Source organism: Equus asinus, chromosome 28 (assembly GCF_041296235.1).
Source record: "Equus asinus isolate D_3611 breed Donkey chromosome 28, EquAss-T2T_v2, whole genome shotgun sequence".
NCBI lineage: Eukaryota > Metazoa > Chordata > Mammalia > Perissodactyla > Equidae > Equus > Equus asinus.
In genome coordinates, this window is record NC_091817.1 from 21202687 (window position 1) to 21226726 (window position 24040).

General features: G+C 42.7%; 1 protein-coding gene across 13 annotated transcripts in view; it reads left to right on the plus strand.

Moving 5' to 3' along the window:
• Window positions 1–24040, plus strand: part of FTO (FTO alpha-ketoglutarate dependent dioxygenase) — a 352377-nt gene that overhangs the window by 277417 nt on the left and 50920 nt on the right. For 2 of the 13 annotated variants that reach the window (XM_070500587.1, XM_044760868.2), the window contains exon 9: window positions 1190–1788. The exons of 9 other annotated variants lie outside the window; for them this stretch is intronic. In XM_070500587.1, the coding sequence (XP_070356688.1) occupies window positions 1190–1250 (61 nt within the window). In that variant the 3' untranslated portion in view covers window positions 1251–1788. Of the gene's footprint in view, window positions 1–1189; window positions 1789–5703; window positions 5926–24040 lie in introns of those variants that run through there. 2 more of the 13 variants (XM_070500586.1, XM_044760867.2) reach the window with 2 other exon arrangements.

The following is a 24040-nucleotide window of genomic DNA, read 5'->3' on the forward strand; positions in this document are numbered from 1 at the left end:
TTGAAAGTCAGTTTCCAGCCATGAGCCATATGAATACATTGTTTAATTTAGGTATAGTTGTTGAATACATGTAACTTTGTATCCAGCTTTTTTATTTAATACCAAAGTGTTTCCCATGTTGCTTCATAATTTCAAAATTATGCATCTTAGTGACAATAATTAAGGTTACATATTATATTTTATCTAATCAGTCGCCATTATTGAAAAGTTGAGTTACTTCCACTTAGTTTCACTATTATGAATAATGCGTAATAAAAATCTCTTTGGGTGTTTTCTGCATTCAGATTGTTTCTCTGAAATGTATTAGTCGAAGTGTAATTGCTAACTATGAGGCATAAACATTTGTGTAGCCTTTTGCCTTACACTACCGAAATGGTTCCTGGACTAGTAATAGTAGTTTATATTGCCAGGAGCAATGTTGGAGGAATATACAGTTTTATCACAGTAACACTGAGATTTATCCTGGTTCTTTCATTTATAAACTAAGTGGTATTGGGCAAGTTACTTAACTGCTCTGCCTCATCTGAACCTTCTTATTCCCCATCTGAGTAAAGGTGATAATAATAGTGCCTATGTAATGGATTACTATGAGTATTGTATTACTTTATATATGTAAAGTTTTTAGAATAGTGTCTGCCACCTAGGAAGCACTCAGCAAAGGTTAGCTGTTATTATTAATACTAAAATTTAATTTTTCTCCTAATTTAATATTACCTTCTATTTAAGCTACAGTTTTTAGAGAAAATGTTGTGGTCGTCCATTGGAGCTAAGTGGTCAGTAGACTCCATGATCAGCAGCTTTGGTCTATATTCAGTGAAAAGTTTACATTGCTTAGACAATGAGCCATTAGAAAGAACTTTGCAGTAATGAGTATTCTGTCTGTAAAGTAGAGGCTTTTGGAAGCACCTTCTCTTAATTTATAATAATAATAAACAACTCTATTCCAGAACAATCTACGTGGGCCTTGAAGCCTGGAGGCCGGAAGCCTGCTGATTCTGTGATTCTCGTATTCAGTGAGAACCCAAGATCCCTGCTTTTAGATATTGGGCTCTGCATTAAGAATGTCAGGTGTTTGTTGATTTTTTAGTAAGACAAAGAACTGGTTTCCTGGGTCCCCTAATTTTGGGAAAATGATTTCAAATTTATTACTTTTCAAAGAAAAACTGGAACTGCTTTTATTATTCCACAGGATGATTTGGGTGAGATGCATCTGTTGCATCTTATTGAGACTTGAGGACAGCACCTTCTAAAGCGGGGAGTCAGAGCAGTTTGCCCTGGGGACCGTGGACCCCGGGCCAGACTCTGCCCTCAGATGGCCATTACCTACCCAAGGCCAAGGCTGGAAACTACTTTCTCAAGACCTTCTTTTAAATAAAAGCAATGTGGTTGCCTTATAGTTTGCTTCTTATGATCATTTCTGCGTTAGGATTCTTTGTTTACAAGCAACAGAAACAAATGTTGGCTAACTTAAGCAAAAAAAAAAAAACCACAGAGAAAAAGGTTCTTTTTTTGGAAGGCTAGGGCATGGTTTACAGTACCCATGAAAAGACCCAGGAGAGGAAGCAGTGCTGCTCCAAGGATTCAGGCAGCGGGAGAGCGGGTACGCTCCTCGGGTGCTGCCGTTAGAAGGAGAAGCTTACTCCACTCGAGAGTCAAAGACTAAAGGGGTCCAGCCTGGGGCTTGTGCCTGTTTCTCTGCTAGGAGAGCCCAAAACACCTTGATAACAGTCCCACTAAGACTGTACACCACTGGGGGAGAAGTTTCCCAAAAGAAAATTGGAGTCCTGTTACTAGAAGAAAGGGAAATGGAGGCTGGACAGCTAAAAATAACAGAGGTACACCAAACTTTTTAAAGATCATATTAACTGTAGGAACTCCTCAACACTGATGATTCAAAAACAACTAAATGATTACACACACCATGCAGTGTTTGGACCCTCCAGTGACCACTGCCTGACAGTAGCCCTAGAGATAAATGTTGACTCATTTTTTATTAGTCAGTATGACTTTGAGGACCCACATGATCAGGCATTTTGTAGAAGGAGTAGCTCATGTTCGGCTGCAAGTATCACAGACCTGTAAGACACTGGCTTAAACCACACAGGGATTTGTGTTTCCTTCATGTGAAAGAAATCCACAAAGAGCGGGGCTATTATGGTGACCTCACAGCGTCACCAGTGTTCACGGCTGCTTCACTCTTTCTGCTCTGACATAGCTTCAATCTTCAGGTTTCCTTCATGGTCCCAAGAGAACCCCTGCAGCTCTTATATCTCATCTACTTTCCAAATAGGATGAAGAAAGAAAGGAAGGGAAGACAAATGTGCCTGGCAGTTGAGTCACCGCCTATCCCTCTTTTAGGGAACTTCCCCAGAAGCCCTACCCAACAATCTCCATCTAGATTCCATTAGCCAAAACATAGTTACTTAGTCACACCTATTGATAAAGGAAACTGAAAAATATTTTTCAGCTGGGTACATTGCTGCTCCCAACAAAATCAGGTTTCTGTAAGGGAGGGAGAGGAGGAGAATGGATATTGAGAAGTCAACCGGCAGTTTCTGGCACAGCCCCCTTGTCTGAAGTAGACAGACTCCAGCTCTGTGAACTCTCCCGGCAGTCCCTGATGTGGGCTGGTAGCATAGACAGGAAGCCAGGAGAGTAATAATGCAGCATTTTCTAGGGTAGAGAGAGAAGTAAGGAGATTGAACGATGAAAACTTTAGGTCATTAAATAAAGTTCCAACATTTTCTTCTTGCCCAAAACATTCACAAAAAACTCCGTGGAGTAGGAATTGAAGGAAAATGTGCCATGCCATTTTTCTTTAGCCTTTTTGCAATGCAACAGGACAATCAATACCAATCTTTGCGGTAATCATATATTGATTTTCCTAGAATATAACTCCATTTAAGCACTTTTATTCCCAAGAGTAGAAACATTGGAGGCTATCAAAGGAGGAAGTAGGTTTCCTTGACCCCATCTGCAGTGCACAATTGATTGAGAGAGGATAGTTATGAGAGAGAGAGAGAGAGAGAAAGAAGAGAGAAGTCACTGAAAGGTTAATACTAGCTAAAGAGAAACATGATGATAGGACATTAGGCTTTTGGTAAAATCATAAGGTTGGGATAAGATAATGATACTGTCTAAAATTACATGAGAGTCTGAGTCCTTAGCATCCTCTTACTCTGCATAACCCTCGGCACCGCCCGCAACACCCCCACCCCACCCCCCCACCCCCGCCGCCCGCATCCCCCTACAATAACTACAGCTGAATTTGGGGATTGGCAAAGCTGTAAATGGACAGGGACTGGTTGATATGTTTGGGTTCGGGGCTGATGAACTGGCTTGATAAGGGAATGAGTGATACTGTTTTAGTTTTCCCTCAGTCATTTAGTCATGAAGTACTAAACTCAAACTTTAATGCATATCATATTGAATGTTTCTTTGCTTCAGACGAAACTAAAAGAAAAAGGAAGAAAAATATTTAACTCTCATTTTTATTCCTTTTCTTAAGAAAACAAGACACAAAAGTACGACTCCCATCCCTCCTCTTCATCACTTCAGTCCCTAGGGATAACAGAAAAATCCACCTCTGAAAACCCCAAGAGTTTAGGTCTGCTGATTATGTCTATATGCAGATGTCTTCATCCCGCAGACAAGGAGAGTTAACTGGATGGTAATCCAGGAAAAGGGCATGCAAGTTCTGCTCTGCCTCTGGCCACACTAACTGGGATGTCACCAAAACTGAGATGACCCCTCCTAAAGACTTCCCGAGTTACCCAGTTACCGTCTCTTGCATACTCCTGGCTGAAAGGGCAAGAAGGCGCCCCATTGTTCTCTTATTGACAGTATATTGTTCTCAGTATATTTCTCTCCCTAAATCCCTATTGTTTTTGTATCAAGGCCGGGTTCCCACAAGCAAGCTCTTTATTAAATTAAAAGATACATGAAGCCTCATCCTTCTCAATGTGCTGTGCTTGATACTGTTTCTTTTGCTAGCAACTTTGAGTTGGTGTTTTGTTTTGTATGTTTTTTCGTTTTTGGCTTCAGGCAAAGCAACTAGTACACATTGTCAGATAAAGTATCTTATCTGTCAGCAACACCCTTGTGAATTAATCATAATTCAATAGGCTTACTAATCAAGATTTGAGATGAATGTTTTGATAGAGCAATCAGATTTGTCTAATCTATCATTAGTTGACAGTCGCTGCGGGCAGAGTGCGAACTTGGCAAAAGTAGACCTGTTTCTGATCCCTTTGGCTTGGCCCACCTGTTGGGTCGCATTACTGATGGTAGCAATGGACCCGGGCCTGCACCTCATTAAGTTCTGTTTCTCACTCCCCCGAGTCCTCCCGCCTCTCCCACCAATTTTTAGAATACTTTGGATGCAGTTCAGCTCTTGTGAGTCTCCCCTTGTGATTAACAGGTTTGGGGACGTGGTGTTCCCTTTGTCATTTTTACCTGATAACAAAGGTGTACCAAGCCAAGTGACAAATCTCAGGGATGCTTTATGATGTCGCTTGCAAATAGTGGTCAGAGAAAAAAATAAATGCAATGTATGTTAAACGTTACTGATTACAACTCTTGTCATATCACATGTCACTAAAATCTGTACCCCATTTGACTGAACTGTACATTCTTGAGAGTAATTTACAGCATAGTTTGAACATTTGTTCAATTTGGTCATGTAAATGAAAGCTTTTGTAGTAGATTAATATTTTATTGTATACAGTGTTTCAAGTTCTGGGATAAAATCCTGAAATAAGAAGTTACACTGTATAGATTACATGGTAGTCATTAATATGTTACTGTGGGAAAATTAAGGCTGGGATCATTTTATAGAGGAGTCTTTCACCCATTTTTCTTCTCCTCTCTACATTTTTCTTACTATAAAGATAATATTTCCTCATTATAGAAAGCTTGGAAAATTCCAGAAACTTCTAAAGAAAGAAATTTTAGTTTCTCATAATTCCATCAACATTAACAAGATATCATCCTATTAAAATTAAATAAATAACAGCACAAATACCTCAATGAGTGACTGCCTGACACTGTCATCAATAAAGCATAATCCTACCTGGTACGCTGTTCTAGAATCTGTGGAACACCAGAAGGAAATCCCGAGGCATCCAGGAAGACCCTGCTTTCTTTAAGCTTTCAGTTTCTGCATCAAAAGCACATGGGAAAACTCATTTAGGCTGTTAGTGTATCTAACATGTTGAAAGTGACAACTTTTCCATTTCACAGGCACGTCACAAGCCACACTTGGGGAGATTTGTAGCGTGGGTGATTTAGACAAGGGATAGTGGAGAGTTACCTAATTAGGCTCCAGGTGTAATTATGTAAGGCGTCGCAGGCAGCCGTGCGCTGTGTTAATTAACTTTCCTGCTGAACACGCAGCGCCACCTGAACAGAGAGCAGTTCGCGGAGGAAGCAGAACATCCTCCCTTGCCCCAGCCTTAGTGATGTTCTCACCGCCGCGACCTCGCCTCTCGCCTTTGCTCAGCTGAGACGTGAGACGTAGGGCAGGCTGCCCTTCCTACTGTCTTCCATGATCCCAGCACATTCTTTGGAATGACCTTTTACAAAATAAAATGTATCTGTGTTTATTTATGTATTTATCTGTTACTGGTTTTCAAAATGCAAATGATTTCCAACCTTGATTCTTTGCTCTTCATGAAACTCCACCGATGTCTTTCTGTGGTGAAGGGAAGACGGGCGTTCACCGGACCACAGGATTCGCTCACATCCCGTCAACAGCCTTGTACTGTAGTCCTCCTTGCTTCCTGTCTCTAGGTAACAACAGTGGGAAGGGCACTGGTTAAAGAATATTCTTTCTTCTAGTAAATTAGTCCACAGCTTCATTTGTGCTGGCCTCTGCTGTCGATTGCTGCCCGAGTCCTTAACCAATGCAATAAACTTTGTAAATCCATATAAATCAGCTCTACATACTTGCATAAGAAGAGATTTCAGGTAATCAGTGAAGCACTGTGTGTGTGGATAGTGGCCAGTTAATTTTCCAGTCCGCTCACAGTTCTCAAGCGGGAAAATCCCATTTTGAGGTTCTCTGCTCCTTCTAATCCTGTCTCCTTGACGTCTCCCCCGGCTTCATTTTGCTACTAATGAAGTCTAGGATGACACACAGGACTGCCACATTCATATGGGAGATGAACAGTAGTTCTAGAATTCTCTCTACACTAGCATGAAATTAACATAGATTAAGAAATTACCAGAAAGGTTAATAGGTCAGACTCAACACCTTCGTTTATTCTGGTACCTCTTAGTAGTTATGAGAAAGAAATGTGTCCGTTTTACTGCTTAGTGCTATTAAACAGTCTTGAGTTTTATTGTCTTATTGGAAGAAAGGAATAATAAAAACCTTTCTTGTATAAAAAGCATCTGGGAGCCTTTGGACTGTATGGGAAATTCTATGTGATGCTGCCCTAGAGAGGATGAGGGACTTTTGGAGAATTTGAGTGCTCCTTTTCCATAATTTCCAGTTGAATGTCTAGTAAAGCTCTGTCTTCATTGTTTTTTCCCCTCTGGCATCCAGTGTGGACCAGATCAGGCCTTCATAGTCAAACCCAGAGCAACGGATTTTGACCAAGCACTTGTTCTTTGCAAGATTTTGTTTGGTGCATCAGGAATCCAAAGAAGTCTGAGAATAATCCCTGTCCCCAGAGAGTTTACCATCTGTGTGGGAAGATAAGACATAAAAACATGAAAAGTAAAACCCTAGTAAAGGATTTAAATAACAGTTCAAGACAACACTAGGGAAGATATGTCACGTGACAATACATGATTGTCAGATCCATTTACAGATTTCTTTTAGAAGAAAAATGTTCTTAGATCCTTCCAATGGTAGGGGCTCATAGACACCAGTTGTGAATCCCCGAAATATTAAGAAACCGAAATATTACTCCATAAAAATGCTTTTCAACTTCAGAATTTCAGTACAAAAGATAAATGAAACTGGCAAAATAATTATTTTAGATTATCACTGAAATGAGGGCATACAAATCTAAAAATTCTCATCAAACTCACGGACCTCTGAGAAAATACCAGGGAACCTCACAGACCCAGGATAGGAAGTCATTTCCAAGTTCAAATCGTGGGTTCATCTCCAGCTCCAGAGGTGAGATTTTAGGGAAAAGATGACTTCTGAACTGGGTAAGATGTGGACAGAAGGATGGGGAGAGGTCACTCCAGTTAGGCAGGGCTCATGATGAGGGTAGTAGTAAGTGCACACCAGGCTCAGTGTGTTAGGCCACCCGGCGAAAACAGAAAGTTCAAGAAGCTTAGACCAAACATGTGAGAGATACTAAAAGATGGCTGAGTTCTAGGAAGCATTCAGAGCTTTCCGAGGCTGAGAGTGACATCATGCTGGTGATGTTTTAGGAAGCTTAGTTTGATGGCAGAGTATCCAATGGATTGGGGTTGTTGTTGTTTAAAGGGGTGGATTTGGAGAAGAGCAGTGTTGCTGACGTGCATTGATGTGGGCATGTACAAAGTAGAGCAGTGCTAACAGAAGAGAAGTAGGAATTTCAAGGGACTTCTAATGTGAGAGAACCTCATAACCATTGGTTATGGGGATGAAGAAGAGGATAGAATCAATCAAGGGTGATTCTGATTTGAAACTTGGAGCTAAATGGACATTTTGGGGAGGCCTTGTGTGCTCCAACACTAGTTGAAGTATAGGGAGAAGTTTAAGGCTACAGCCGTGTAAACAGCTGTTGGTGAGACCTAAAAAGCAAGGAAAGAAACACAGCCGTCACATTCTCCCAGAGAGAAAATTATGAAATTATCCCATGAAGGATTACTTTAATCTTTGTGTCAACTCAGTGACCAGAGATATATTAATAACTAAAGTCAAAAGCCAGTAACTGAAAGAAAAGGATTTCTAAATTTTTTAGTGATTTTGATATTTTATTGTGGGTTAGTAATTGTCTTGACTGCCTTCTCGCAGGGCTGGTAGTTAAGGGCTTCCTCATGGCCTCACCAGCTGACCCCCGGATTCCCTCTTTGTTCCTATTTAGGTTAAAAGGCTTGCATATTACCTTGGTTTTTAGAAACTGACAAACTGCCAAGGGCCTGTCAATTCTGGACTGACTTTGTTCACTTGCTTAAAGAGATACTATTGTCTCTGAAGAACTAGTGCTTTTTTCTTCAATGATCTGACTAAGGCTGTGCGTAGTCTTTGAAGAATTTGAAGAATTGGCTGCTTTATATCTAACAGAGAAATGAAGTTGAGACTATGGAGCTGGGAAATTTCTGGGGCAACACCCTCGAGTTTGGAGAGTGAGGAGAAGTGGAGCAGAAAAACCCTATGCCCTTTGCCACGCCCATTGCCTAGATCTGAGCAAAAGGTTGAGTTGTCTGGTCTGCATTCAGTTCCCTAGCGTAAAACTCTCTCTATAAAACTTGCACTCGTCCCATTCCAAGGGATCAGAGAAGTTCATGTGGGTCAGAAACAACTGAGTCCTGTGATCCCCAAACAATGTAACTTTTTAATAGGTGAATTGCCTTTAAAGTCCTTCTTACCGCTTTCCAAGTGTCTGGCCTATGATGTGCTCAATACTGTATTGTCCCCATTTTAGCCATCTCAGCGTCACTTCTGAGTGGTGGAGGTAGAAGACGTGTTGCAGGGGCCCGCTGCCACTCTTGGAGGGCATAGCAATGCTTCCAAATTTTGAAACCATTTAAAAATCCGAAAATAAAAAATTAATGGTATATGTGAAATCTTGCATTCACCTTTTTAAATAGCCCTGAGAATGAACATTGACTTTCCTCTGTCTAGGAAGGCAGATGTTTGTGGAACAAGGAAATAAAGCTGCTCTCAACAGCACTTTTCTAATAACAGATCTAGTTGCTTTTCCATCTTAAAACCAGAGTTTAAGAGCTTTATGATTCTAAAATGAAAAGAATTCCCTTGCTATATAAGAAAAAGAAAGAGTGATGGAAAACTTTGCCAAAGAAATGTACCTTGCTTTGCCATCTCAGCGTAGCCTGTTGGCATGAGTACCTTGGAAGGAGGAAGCTTTTATTAGGAAATAATCGTTTCCAGTTCTTTTACAGTCATTATCCAGAAAGTTCCCAAATGCTGTGCACAATACCATACCCTGGAGCCTGTTTAGCCACAGCTGGAGAAGGAACTGAGCTTTTGAAACCAATAGGATGGTGTGAACATAAGACCAGGTAACAGAGCTGTTGTAGTAGTTTTAGGATCTTGAAAAGGGTCCCTAATGCTTTCAAAGCACTGAAGTTTCTTTAATTCCTCGGGAGCTGTACTTTTGAGTATTACTGTGACCGTTGAATTCAGAAAATGCAGAGTTGATTTCAAGTTTTTCCTTGTGGTTTGGAAGAATTCACACATCTCTCAAAGTGCGTGATATTCAGCAGGAAGTGCTTTATTGATTGAACAGGATCTGATTTGTCAATTTTGTTATTTTTGCTGTAAAACAGATATTCTCTTTAGTCAGATTCTCTACTTCAATTTAAAAGTATTCCTTAATACAAATGTGCAAGATAAGGAGCCACATCAGTACTTCATAGGTATAAAAATTAAAGCATCAGAAAAACAGGTGTCGTTTCCAAGACCACAAAGCCGTTCACATCCAGAAATGAAATGAGACCCCTAAGAGGCCTCTCCTGCATTTTGGTGGGGTCACTGTGGTTCTGGCCCTTCTATCTGGTTTATGGCAACACGGAGGGGCCGGGGTCTCAGCTGAATGCAGAGCCTTCATTAAACGTCCTGTAACTATAACCATGACTTCACAAAGATCTCTTAGCCAGACACTGGCTAAAATGACTCCTCCCCTGGGAGAAAGGGTCTTTAAGGTATTTTGAGGGGAGGAGAAGGGTTAAGAGGTCTAATCCATAACTCAATCCCCATGCTTGGGGAGCTCATTGACGTGGTAGGTTTTAAGGGCTCCTTTGGAGCCATAATGGTTTGTCATGCTGAGGCCCACTGGAGAACACTTAATTGAAGATCATTGTCCCGGTGTGTTGCAGGGCCTTTTCAGGGCCTTTGACAGAGCGGCTTCCTGCCACTTATGGGAAAGCTTGGGGAAGTTCTGACGTAGACACGCCCAAGAGCATTCTTTAGGTTTGTGCTTTTAAGTTAAATAACTGGAAGTGTCAGATGTTTTTGTACCCTCCCCTCACTTCCTTCCTCGTTAAATCAACCCTCAGTTGTACCTAGATCCCTGGGTGCTGGATATATGTTGAACACATTTCTTTCCCTTCCTGATTTCTTTCTTTTTGAGCTTAGGGTTTTTTTGGTTGGTGGCAGTAGAGATAGTGTAAAGAACAAACACAATTATCACATCCAGGGGCTGCAAAACTTTAATTTAGAAATATAATAGAGATCACATCACTTCATGGAATATGGAACCAATTCCTCCTTGCCCTCTTCCCCCCGAGGAGTGAAGGAAATATCTCTGGCATATGGTTAGACACCTGATAGACTAGACCTTCAGATAGGTTGGTGGATTAAGGCAAAGCACAAAAACAAGCTCATGTTTTCAGCTGTCCATCCTATATTAAGATTCCTATTGCCCCTCAGTATTCTGAATTTACCAGATTAGTCCTAATCTAATATTTACCTCTTTAATGTTTTAAACATATTGGCTGGACTCAGTTCCCAGCCTCCATGTTGCCTGTCTCTGTTAACGTCTCTTCACGCATAAGAAGGCATTCATTAGGGCTGGATTGAGGGAAAAACACCAAAAGACCAGACCCCATTTCTTGGGGCTGGGAATCCAGTGTCCTAGAATTGAGAGTAGAATGAATGGAAAAGATCCAAAGCCATAAAGATAGAGCCAGGGGTCAAAACTAAAAACCTTGAGCCTCTTTTTGCCCAGAACTCCAAGTTCATTCAGAAATGAGTTCATTTCTGAAAACACTGAATTTTGGGGAGCTCTAGCTCCTTCTCATGTTTTCCCACACTGTAAAGCAGAAATTAAGCTATGGGGTCAGAAATAATTAACAGAGTCCTTGCGCTAAGCAGGAGTCTATGGATTGAGTTTTAGCTCAGTAGATGTCTATGTTATTTGGGTTTTTACAAGCTCATTGCCTCGGTTCTTCTTCGTAGTAGTACTGCTTTCTTTCTTTCTTTTAAAATTACCAAGAGATCTAGATGTGTAGTAATACAGAGGACACTTAGTGGAGACTGTTAACTATTAGTCTTTTTTGCTATGTGAGATACACCAATGAAATAAGGGACATGATTGTTCCCCTCTTTGGGTATGCCAGCCTCTGCTGTATTTCTGGTCCACATGGCTGAAAGATGGCTACCACTTCTGGAACAATCACCTCTGGCTAGGGGCTGAGGCCACACTGAACAAGCATGGCTGCCAGGAAGCTGCTGCTGAAACCATGCACGTTGGAGAGGTCAGTTCCAAAAAAAAGGAACAAGGGACACACCCCAAGGTATTCCCACTACACCACTCTTTTAAGGAATGAGTTAAAGTACCTACAGTTCTTTGTATTTCTCAGAATAAAATTGCTTTAAGGAATGAACATAAAATTTTAGAGCAGGAAAGGATTTTAATGTTCACCCAACCCTACCCTCTGTGTCTCATTGTGGAAACTAAGGCAAAGGGAAGGTGATTAATTTTCCAGAGGTCCTAAAGCTGGTTAATAGTGTCCAGTGCCCATGCTTTTAGGTAAAAGCATCTAATATACCTTTTATTCAATTTTCTTCTGCCATATCACAGCTACACATATTTCAGATGTTATTTTTTCCTATTGCCTAGAAGTTTTTGAATTACAAGGGATTTATATTTGTAGTCCCTCATTTAATAGATGGTTTAAGTTTTATAGACTAGAGTCTTCTACTCTAGAAAAACATAGGTAATGTTTCTGAAGACAGCATAGAAACAAGGGAAAATGCTTATGATGTACCACTAAATGAAAACAGCAAATTAATGATTATATAGACTTTATGTTAAAAAATATGTAAAAATTATGTGTGCGTGTGGATGTCAACTAGTTTTGTCAGAATGATGGTATTATGTATAACTAAACTTTTCTTAATACTATCAATAAATTATTTTTAGAATTTTAGAAAGCATATTCAGTAAGAATACACTCTACTCTACTTCTCCTCATCTTAGAGCTACCTGAACGTGCATGCCCAGTGTTCTTGCTCATGGAAGTGAGCTTTCCCCAATGTAAGGCATATATATTTTGGCACAACTGGAACCTGTATTTCAGTAGTGAACACATTGAAAATGAAATCCTCGTAGCTATGGCTGCAGCTGCCTTAAATTAGAGTCTAAGCAGAGACTTGGCCCCAGAAAGATGACCCACCAAAGGCAATCAGAAGATAAGATGCTTTCAAGCATGAATAGAATAAGATTCTAGGAGTTGGGAGGACTCTCACATCACGTAACTTGGCTTGCGTGGGCTTCAGAACCGGCGATGGAAGCAGAGAACGTTTCAGGTCTGTAGAGGCACAACTTGGTTAAAATCCAGATGGAGGACTCTCTGAAGTTCTTTCTGCTGCGATGCCAGATGCATCAAGATCGCGCTCAACCTGAAAAGCGGCTTCCCCACCCATTCAGTTACCCCCACCCCCCAAGCTGTACTGTCTACTTCTGACTGCAAGCCTGAGGGAGAAAATCCAGTCTCTTAGACCCCGTCTGATTTCTGATGTGCCCTCACCACAGTCTGTATGTAAAGCAGGACAGGAGTGACAAGAGCAGCTGCAGGGCTTCCGAGGGCAGGAGCGCCCACCTTGGAAAGGGGGCCTTTTGGCTGCTCGGCTCCTCTCCTTCTACCTCTGAAAAGGGCAATGGGATTCTCAAGGAGGATGAGAAGTGGAGGGGAGGCATCAGAGCCGAGCTGACACTGCATGTGCCGCACCTGTCAGGTGCCTCTAAACCTTTAGCTCCCAAACCCCAGGAACCTGCTCTTTCTAGCTTTTTATACAGCATGTAGCAGAGCCCTGTGTGGTCGTGGCTTAATGAAGGCAATGTTCAATGAATTTGATGAGGGGGACAGGTTGTCAGGAGCAACCTCAGAGGTGGCTCTGCTTCTCCAAAAGTAGGAGTCTTTGTTTCAGAGTTGATACAGAGGGGTGGAAGGAAGAACCGTACTTTGCTTTCTAGAAAGAAACTGTGAAGAGATCGATCAAGGGCGAAACGTGGGGGACGGAGGTAGCGTTTCCACCTCTGCAGGATTGTCAAGGATTTCAGCCCTCCAGGGGTGAGATGGCCCATTTATTCACTGACTGATCTCTTCACTGATTTATGCTTTTCATTCAACACACTGTTACTGAGCCCCTCCCACTGTGCTGAGGGCTGAGCGGACAGGACAGTGGAGAACTAGAAAGATGTGGCCCTGCCCTCCTGGAGCTTACAAGGTAAGCCTGTCCTCAGGCTCCCTCCTCTACATGTATCTTGAGTGCTTAGTGTGTTGGATACCACAAGGAGCTACAAAGAAGAACCAGACACAGTCCTCAAGAAGTGCAGCTGTCATGGAGGATTTGTCCTCATCATCGTCCTTCCAGAGACTTTATCACATCTATAGTCACTTGTTAGCCCTCTCACTTCCTGTCGGTATTTGTTTTTTATATTGAGTCAGATCTTCCTGTTCTAATTTAAACTTCCTTTCTCCTGGCCCTGGCCGGACTTCAGTGCCCGAGATGCCTACTGGTACCTGCTGTTTGAGGCGGGAGTGCCGTGAGCCAGTGTGTCTTCCCGTGGCCACGGATGCTCAGCTGCTCCTCGGAGCCTGCACTGAGCAGGGATGCGGCTGAGCCTCTGCAGACCTCAGTTCCAATTGAGTTCAAACTGAGTGACTGGGGAGTGAACTGTTTCATCCTTACAGTGAAAAAGATGACTTTCCAATAATCCTTTTAAGGACACAAGTTGCAGTGGCTTGACCTTTTATTAATATTCTTTCCTTTCCAATAATAAAGGTTTTAAGTCAACATCTCTTTAAATTTGGTTAATTCCATTAGGATCACTCTAGAGGAGCAGTTCCATCAATGGCTTTGAAATCCAAATGGGATAAAGAAAAATCATTTGTATGGTAAAAATCTCAGTTATACTAACCAGATTAAAGACCTTCTACTGAATTAAAGAAAAATTTGACACATAGATTATTTGAAACTAATTGTAGATATGTTTAAGCACATAGAGAAATCTTTCCTGAAGTATTAATATTTCCAGGTTCTCTTGGAGCTTATATTCTAATGGGAGAGACCCATATTAAACAAATATATAGATAATTTCAGATGGTGAATTAGGAAACGGGCGTAGAAGTGTGGGGAATGTTAGAGAGAGAGGTCAGAGGAAGCTTCTCTGAGAGGTGACGTTTAAGCTGGGATCTGAAAGACAAGGAGACGACCACATGAAGACATGAGTTAATGTTCCAGACAGAGGGAACAGCAAGTGCAAAGTCCCTGAGGCAGGAGTGAGCTTGATGTCTCGGAGGAACAGGCAGAGAGTGGGAGCATTGTTCAGGGGGCACTGATAGGAGATGGGAGCAGTCAGAAAGGAAGGCAGGGCCACAGGCAGAACTGTAAATTTTATTTGAAGTACAGAGAATACTTTAGAAAGGTAAACACTGCCTTTCCTAAGGCATCAACAAAGGAAAAACGTGCCTAAAGTGTGTGTTTTATTTAGGACTGAAGAAGAAAGTGCTGAAGTTTCTCCTTTTTTTGTACCTCTACGTTGAGTTACGCAAGTATTAGTAAAATGAAATTATATTTACCAAAGTTCTTTGAAAATTTTAAAGCACTCTATAAGTTTCAGAATATTGTTGTTATTAAAGTGGTTAACGTAACTGAGGGCATTATTACTTTATTGTGGAAGAATCATGCTCAGCTTGAAGCAGACTCCCGGGATTAGGCCCATCTGGTGGTTCCCTGAGACCTGCGCTGCTCTGAGGACTCCAGGTCGGAGGGGGGCGATTTCCACCATGTAGACCCACAGGCCCCGAGGAGAGAGTCCTTGCTTGGCGCACTGCTCTCGTGTGAGTCCACAGGGGCAAAGGTGAGGCTGTCCTGAGGTTGTGAGTCCCAGGACGTCTCCACTTCTGGGGCCACATGAGCTAAAAGGAAATTATGAAAATATCCAGGGCAAGAAGCTAATAAATAAGAAGTGACAGGCATCGCATATTAGGGGATTACTGCAGCACTGACTCTCCTGCGAGACACACGGTGAGGGCGGAGGTTGTCTGATAATCCCCCTGCAGTGCGCTGCCTGATGCGCCGGTGACGCAGCAGGAAATCTGCTACTGGGAGAGCAAACCAGAAGACTGATGTCCTATGGACGCTGTTCCCTCTGCCGTGGATCTGTGGGATGTTTCTAAGAGCTTCTTTGTGACCCTTGGTTTCTAAATGTCCTTTGCTCTGATCTCTGGAAAGGATAAAGGAATCTGTTCCAGGTTTCTTCAGTGGTACCAGGAATAAGAAAGCTAAGACTTTGTTTCTCAGCTGGTATGGATGCAGGATGGTGATTACCATTCAGGTTGCTGTGGTCTGGGCATGTTCCCTTCCATGCAAGGCCCTGGCAGGGATGCTGTAATCATGTGCTCAATGAAGGCAAAAGTCATTTTGATATCTTTTTCCTAAATAATTCCACCAATGCTGCCCAAGCCATAAGCGTGGCACAAATTAATTGAGCAAAAAAAGTGACTTGCATACAATTGGCACTTCTGTTCTTATTAGGATCAAAAAGAGCAATTGGATGAAGATCATTTCAGGAAAAAGAAAAAAGCATATGTTACTTATTGTTTTGGGTGAATGTTTTTATGAGAAAAGGGGATGCCACGTCATTAATAACTGGCACGCCATACCAATTGTGGTTGGCCTGATAGATTAAACATGAGCCCTCTCTCATTATTCCAGCAGCATTGGCTCTCCCTCCAGCCTGATAAGTATTCCATGCACAGTCAAGCCTCTCAGTTGACATCTTCTTCTAAAACTGTTTGGCTGTAATAAATATAAAACTTTCACCACTGATGTAAAGCGTTGCTGGTTGGCATCATTTCCTACCCCCTTTTAATTATTCCTGACACTGTGGAGAAACATCTAATATAAATCTGTAATGTGCGCTGATGACAAACTACACGGTTGAAAGACCATGTAATTTCTCCACAATTAATTAAAGTGCATGGAGATTTTTTTCTCTCTTTCTTTCTTTCTTTTTTTTCCCCCCAGCAGCCAGATGCCACTGACTGGCTCAAATAACACTGCTGTCAACTGTAAAAAATTAAGATCCAAACCGTAAGAAAGGTACTTAGATAAAGAAACCAGATGCCGGGTTATTTGTGATACCGCATACATCTTGATGTGAGCCACCATTGTTCAACATCTGTAGTTCCACAGCCTTAATTACGCACTTAACTCAGCAAGTCTGTCAGCAGTTTATTTCCACAAGTATCTCACTTTTGTAAATCTTTTATTAAAAATTGAATGGTGCCAATCAGCAAAGGGAAGAGAGACACAAGAAGACCTTGTACAAAAAAGAGGCGGCTGCCTATTTACGCCGGTAATGCATGCTGGTGTTTACAGGCACGTGCGTGTGGTCACTCAGAGAGAAAAAATGCTCTGCTGCCATTTCAGGCTGATCTACCACCTGGAATTGATCAAAAGCAAATTAATTTTCATCTTCAATTAGGAATACAATTAAATCCAAAGTGGTGAGGGGGGAAATCGTACTGTTTACATATAGCTCATGTGGTGGGAGGGCTGGAGGAAATACCAGATGAAATGAAATACATGTCTTTGTATCTTTGCATTTAATTCATTCAAGTGTTAAGGTCGTGGCTTGAGCTGCTGCTGCTGCTACTGCATTTTACTCTCCAGGAGCTGCCCCTCCTTCCTCTCAGGCGGAGTTGTAGGAAAAGCGAGGAAGGAGGGCAAATCTGGGGGTAGCAACTGCAAGATGTGTGTCTATGGGGCCCTGCCCTGTTGCTTTGCAGCGCTTCTCCTGGCACTTGGCTGTGTATCAGGGATGTGGGTGTTTTAATGAAGAGCCTGCCTTAGGAAACAGGAGTTTGGCTTTGCATTCTGCTTCCAGCTTGCTAGCTCTCAGGGTCAAAGCGGTACCTGGCAAATGGATCCCGCTTCCTAGCCTGGCCATCATCAGAGATATTGAGTGATTGTGTGAAAACAATCTGGCTGGAGAATGCCTCATGTCACAGGATCCTTGCTCTTTTCACTTGACTTTTCTCTACATTCAACTGCTGCCTTTTGTTGGAGAAACTGAGTGGGGGCCTGTGGGGCAGACAGGATTCCTCCCGGCTGCCTGGGGAACAGTTGGCCCAGTGTGTTCATCACCAAGGGTGGTAATTTGGGGAGCTTTGACCCTGATTTTAAGGAAAGTCAATTATTTGTCAATTATGAGACCTAGAAATCCAGATAGGAGACTCAGATGTTAAATGCCCAGCTCTCTGGTTTGGGGACAGATAACAGTGTCTTGGCAAGTATCAAGCAGAAGTTTCCTCTCCATATCTACCCCCTCTCTCCCAGGGCAGGCACGTTTGGCTTTCCATAAGCATGCTGCTGCCGTGCTGATGAGAAGCCTCTATCCATCTCAGAGATCAGCTTCTTTGAAAAGGCAGAGTGGGTGATAAATATTTTGTCGTATGAATAACAATGAAGATGGCTTCAGATAATAGCTCACATCTTTCTAAAATCCTGTGGGTGATGGATTAAGAGGAAGAGAAGGTTCTGGGTCATGGAAACAGCTGCTTTTGGTGAAAGATTATCCAAAGCAGCGTGGTGAGTGTGGATCCCCAGCACTCCAGTCCGTATTTTACTTCACTCCACCCCCACCTTCCCTGTCCCAATGCAAGGGTTTACGTTTCCTCTCTGCATGGTATTTTTGCTTTAAAAGAAGATTTTATTACTTCTGCTACAGTGGAATTTCTCTTTTTACTAGACAGTTGGCATGACTGCAGCCTGAAACCGCGATGGAGTTGTTAACACGCTGGGATCAGTTTTTCCCCCCTTTAAAGCTATTCTTTTCTGTTCTTTATTTTTTTAAAGAAAAAAAATAGGTCCAACAAATCAACAGAACTATTAACTTTCTGATTTATTTGCTACAGAGAGCAAAAAAAGTCGATGTGAAGTGACAGCAACACTAGCACAGACAGTAGGCAAACATTCTCCACCAAAGTTTCCAACTGAAATCGCGCCCCAAGCAGCTGGTTATCTGGAGATAGACATCTTCCATTTCCTGATTGCATAATAGAAATGGGATTTCTTTTTCCTCTAAAAAGAGCATGATCCATAACATTGACATAAAGTTTTCTGTGCTTTGGGTTCCAAAAATCCTCCTCTCAAGAACAGGCTTGTATTTTCCCAGTCGCTAACAGTTTCCACCATTTCTTCTTCAAGGGAAAAGGTAAATAAATGCTGCTAACGCGATGAAGGCCAGAAGAAACCCTCAGGAGCCTGGCAGATTAAGTCTGCCCACCTGACAGATATTGTGGCATTTAGTCTAGAGACAGATTCACCCACCCGAAAGTGAAGTAGAGAAAATCAATCTGGATGTGGATTGGTGACCTCATAGCTGCATTATTGCTTTGCAAGCATCTCAGGGTTAGAAGTTTCCAAGGATTTGAGACTGTGGTTTGGACAGTTCAGGGCAATTTGGACAGTTGTCCTGGCTGGGCTTGGGCCAGGCTTTGCAGTTGACCCTCCCGGCTCATGAGCTGGCACGGGTGATGTGTGGTCTTCAGATTTACACGTCTTCCCAATGCAGTTGGTGACAAGGCATTTTATTTTCCTCACCCTTAAGTTTCTGCTGACCCACTTCTCAGATAGAAAATTCTTGGCTTTGACCTATAGCTTACATCACTTAGACAGTTAAAAATGCCCATGATCTCAAAGGCAGTCCTCATTTTTAAATCACTCTGTATATCGATACTTCATTTTATTTAATACAATGTTTTAAAATTGTATTTAAAAGGCAGCCTCTTTCGTCTAGTGTGCCCTTGGCTGGGAAACAAAGGAAGTCTCTTGTAAGAGGTGTTTTACATTTTATGACTACTGAGAGAGAACATGGTTCTTTAATAGGTGTACATGTAAGGGAGTTCCACATTATAGGTTTTCAGAGATTAAAGGTTCTGGAACAAGGTCGTTTGATAACATCTTTGAAGGGCGAAGGAGCAAATGGAAAGCTCAGTGGTTTGAATGCCAAGACAGAACACTCCCTAAACTTGTGGGCAGCAGGAGCTTCTCTGATCTCATATTCTTCTCACCGATAATAACATCCTGCCTTGACTGCGGGTGAGGGCTGTGCGAGATGGCTCATTCTTGTCTTATACTTCATGGTTATGGGCATGTAATATGGTCTTCATTGAGCCAGGCAATTGACAGAGACGCCAGTGCATCTAAGACTTGAGTCTACTGGAAATGAGACTTGCATTCTTGCCAGGAATGGATGCTATTCTGTTTCCACCACTATCACACATCTTGATTTTTTTTTTTTAAATCCAGACTATTAAAACAATAATATCAAACAACTCCAGGGGAAAAAAAGTTAAATATTTCCATATGAAGAGCTGATTAAATTTGTATGGTTTTCTTTTCAGTAAAAATTGATATGTGATGAAACACTATGTGGCCGGATAGCTGGTTGGGGCTGATACTCCCACATCCTCTGATCTCTCTACCCAGCTGTACGAGCCACTGCCCAGGGTCCCGCCATGCTTAGCCCAGATTTTGAAATGCCGATTCCCAGGCCACCTGGACCACAGCGTGCAGGTGCTAAACACAGTCAGCGGTCACCTGGCTTAGGTCTTTCCTCTTAAATCTCATGGTTCTCCCTATCCATTCCTCATCAAGGGCAGGCTGAGGTCATGTGAAGCGTTATGGTTGACAGTGGGCATGTGATGCTCCATCAGTTAGGACTCTTTCAGTTGAAAATGGGGAAAAGAGCCTGGCTGGGATGTGGGGGGAGGGAGTGGGGGAGATGATTTATTGGCACGTGTCTGAAAAGGTGAAATAATTGGCTTTAGTACAGTATGATCTTGGGTTCAAACGAGGTGGCCATGACCTCTGTTCTTTTGTTCCGTAGGCTGCTTCTGCTTCCTTAGTGTTGGTCCCACTCTCCTCTCTTGGTCACAAGATGGCTGCTGCCAGGGGCTCTCGGGGCTCTGTCCTCTTGTGTTCATGTCCCGTGGGGAAAAGCAAGAGGTCTTGTCCTGGTGTTCCCAGCACATGTGCTTGTTTGCCCCGATTGTAGCCAGGGAAGTGGGGTGATGCCAGGGCTCAGATGACTGCACTAGAAGCCCTTGGGCTGAGAGTTTGTGAAGGAGAGGTTTCCTGGAGGGAAGCAAAGACAAGGTTACAGACTGAGTTGGTGACAAAAACAAGAATGTCCCTCACCTATGCCAAAGGCCATTCCACCAAACAGGGAGACGGGGAAGTAGACCTCTTTGATCAGGAAACGTGAGTGTCTTAGGGGAATCACATGCATTGCTTCTGTTTTCATTTCCTTTACGATATGAATAATAAGAGGAAAGGGCTTCTCGATGATTCGCGTGACTCGCCAGCCCTCACTCTTGATTTCCCAGTGGTCAGAGGGGGTGGGCCTCTCCTGCCACTGCATCAGTGGCCAAAGGTAACAGCAGTATATTTTGTTCAGCAGACTTGAGGGAGATGAAACCATCCTGCCATGTTTGTGCTTTAAAACCATGTCCATCTTTCGTCTCTGCAGAGAGTAAGTTGCCAAAGGCAGGGACTCCTCCAGGCTTTGTCAGCTTTGGGCCTTTAGCCTTTATTCTGATCTTTCTTAGCCCTGTCCACCCTCCATTTCTCCCTCGCACGAGTCCCATATCTCTGTCGCAATTCATTATACCCAGTTTTCCCTTTGTCCTCCTGGTTTCCAGAGCTCATCCCCTACTGGGCCTCAGCTCCAGGTTAACATGGTCCTATGGCCTTGCTACTGGAAGCTGGACTGACCGGAACCACCTCTGGTAGTTGTGACTCTTCCTGAGTGAGGTCAGGCACTCAGGCATTTCCTCAGTCGGGGATGGGAAGAGCTGCCCACGCAGAGACCTCAATTTTGTGATAGAGAAAAAGACAGATTTGACTCTCACTGTGTGTTAGGCTCCAGGGAAGTCCTAGGTACAGCTGAGCTGTTATAGGTCTCTATTTGTCAAATGAGCGTTTCCTGGGGGCTCCCTTACAGCCCTCCCCAAACCCCACCCACACCAGTCTACAAACATAGCCTTTCCCCTCTGAGGATTGCCTTCTAATTAAAATTTTACATATACCAAATAAACAAGGGCACTTTTGAAATGTAAATTTGTCATTTTTGTAGGCAACTTAAATCAGCTCCACCTACCTTGAGACTGGTTTCTCCTTCAGCACAAAGCGACTTGTTCCCGGTTTCTCTTGAGTCTTTTACCACTCAGACTCCCTGTACACTTAGATCCTTGTGTGGGTTGTTTTTTTTTTTTCCTTGAACACTTTCTGCAGTTTAGTTATTTGTTGTAATTATCAAGTTCATTTTTCTCTAATAGATGTGATTAAGTATATTTAGCGCTGTGTAATGAGTTTTCTGCCTGGTTGCATCTTAGCTAATAAGGAATTCCTTAGCGGCATCTCTGACAGCTGCTGCGAATCCCAGGTCTGCGCTGCCACAAGAGACCCCTTCCATGAACTGCTAGCATTAGAGAAATTAACTCTATTACACCCACCATAAAATTGAGGCTGAAATTTGATTACTGATAGATCCTCAATTCAACTAGAAACTGTAGAAATGGGGTGGTGCCAGGAGGGAGGAAAGTGAATGTGTGTGAAATTCAGGGATCCGCATTTTCATCAGTGCGCGTGTTCAGATTTTGCCAACCATACCTCCAGTTTATTTCCAGAGCAGGACCAGAGTACAGCGCCAAGCTGATGGCTTTGTAATTGTGCGATTCAGTGGGTAGGAGATTGGAAGTCTTTCTGACTGCCATGATGAAAGTACCTTGTTATTAGGGCCTCTGTCTTCTCGGAGCTAAGAAACCTGTACGTATGTTTTTGGCCATCGAAAGTACTTGCCATTGTTGCAGATGGTCCAGATTTCTAAGGCTAAAGTGCTGAGGACAATTAGTAATTGGTGACTGGCTGCTATGATGTATGGTTGCTTAGCAACAATTAAGTCTCTGGAAGGGGCACTCGGGAAGAGACAAGACAGGAAGATGAAATAGGTACCATTTCAATGTGTAAGTGAGTTGGTAATGAAAAAGAGTAAAAGATATTTGTAATCATAGCAACAGCTAAGTGGAAAATTGGGACCAAAGGAAAGAAAAGAAAGAATGTAGTTCCTCTCTTGCTAAATAAAATGAGTAAGTGGCAGTTGAACCAACCCCATTGGTGTAAGAGCTCATTCTCTTTCCTTGACACTTTACCATGATTCCAATGCAGGCAGAGCTCAGGGAGTGTTGTTTACCCAAAATGCAGTGTGAAATTCATGGAAGGAAGAGATGGAGAATGAAGTTGTGCTTGATTCTTGAAATCCTTGGAGCAAGCTGTGGGGGGCTTTAGTGAGTTCACACCAGGGAACTGGGCTTAACTGGACGGGGCCCAGCTTTGACTCAGCTGTGCTTGTGGTACCCGGTGAAATTGGTGCTCTTGGGTACTGATGTTCAGCCCTGCTCCATTTGAAGTGAGGAAGTATCTTGAAGAAGCCAAGGACAGTAGCTCCATTTCATTAGACCTGGCTGAATTTAGAGACTCGGAGACTGAGATATCACCCTGAACTCCGTGATTTAGTGAGCTGGGTTAGCCTCTGGAAGGCCAGATGAGCAAAAGAAAGTGGAAAAGGGTAAAAGACCTTGATCCAGATACTGAGCCTTGTTCAGGGGCTGCCTTATCTGCACAGCGAGCTATGTCCAGAGGTCTGCAAAGGCCCAGGGACTCGTTATTGGTAGTGAGGGCTGTTTTGCAATTAGTGTTGAAACACTGAGATAAAGAAAGGATATATAGGAATTAAAAACAGATAACGTAAACACTAACAAAGAGTCTTAATCCCCTTGGCCGAGTGTTTTGCATGTTTATCTCTGATCAGAATTCTTAATAATATCGAGTGTGGTGCCATTCAATAAAGATTCCCTAGGAAGAAAGCAGTCGATTCTTGTATTAAAAAACAAAACAAGAAAAGCAGAAACCAAAAAACTTATATTCATGATTTTCTATTACTTTAAAAACAAAAATTAAGAAAATAGAAAATAAATTAAATTACACATGAAGGTTTGGTGTTGATTTAGTTTAGTTCAAATCACCATGGGCGGGGGCCGGCCCAGTGGCGCAGCAGTTAAGTTCGCACGTTCCGTCTCTCGGTGGCTCGGGGTTCGCTGGTTCGGATCCCGGGCGTGGGCAAGGCACTGTTTGGCACACCATGCTGTGGCAGGCGTCCCACATATAAAGTAGAGGAAGATGGGCACGGTTGTTCCTCAGCAAAAAGAGGAGGACTGGCAGTAGTTAGCTCAGGGCTAATCTTCCTCAAAAAAAAAAAAATCACTATGGGCACAATTCAGATCCCCATTATCTAGTGATTAGAAGGGTATCTTCAGGCTCAGAAAGCAGATTTTCTGTCTCACCTCTAACTTGTTTTCTCTCTGAAGAATGAAGGTGTTTTGATACAAAGTTATTATTGTACGATTGGGCAAATCTGCCCTCCTGGCCTGAAGTTCCTCACTGGAGAGAGGAAGCTGATAACCATCTCTGATCCTTGCCTGGTACTTATAAAGGGCTCACCCTCACTTACAATAGAGCACTGTGTTTTCACGACAATGTATAATTATTTGGGAAGAAGCCAGAATGGTGGTTAGTGCATAATAATAGCATGTGTAATAACACAGTCTGTCTAATGGCCTATGGTTCCAGTTTAAATGTCTTAAGCTAAGGGTGCTCTGTGCTCCTACATGCCCACCCCCACTCCCACCACTTTCCCTTAGGTAACACTCAAATTCTAGTTAACACCTAGCCCTCCTACTGGATTGTAAACTCTGTGAGGTCAGGGGCTATATGTTCTTGCTTTCCGCTGACCCGTTGTATCCCTAGCACCTGGCACAGGGTCTGCTGTGTAGAGGG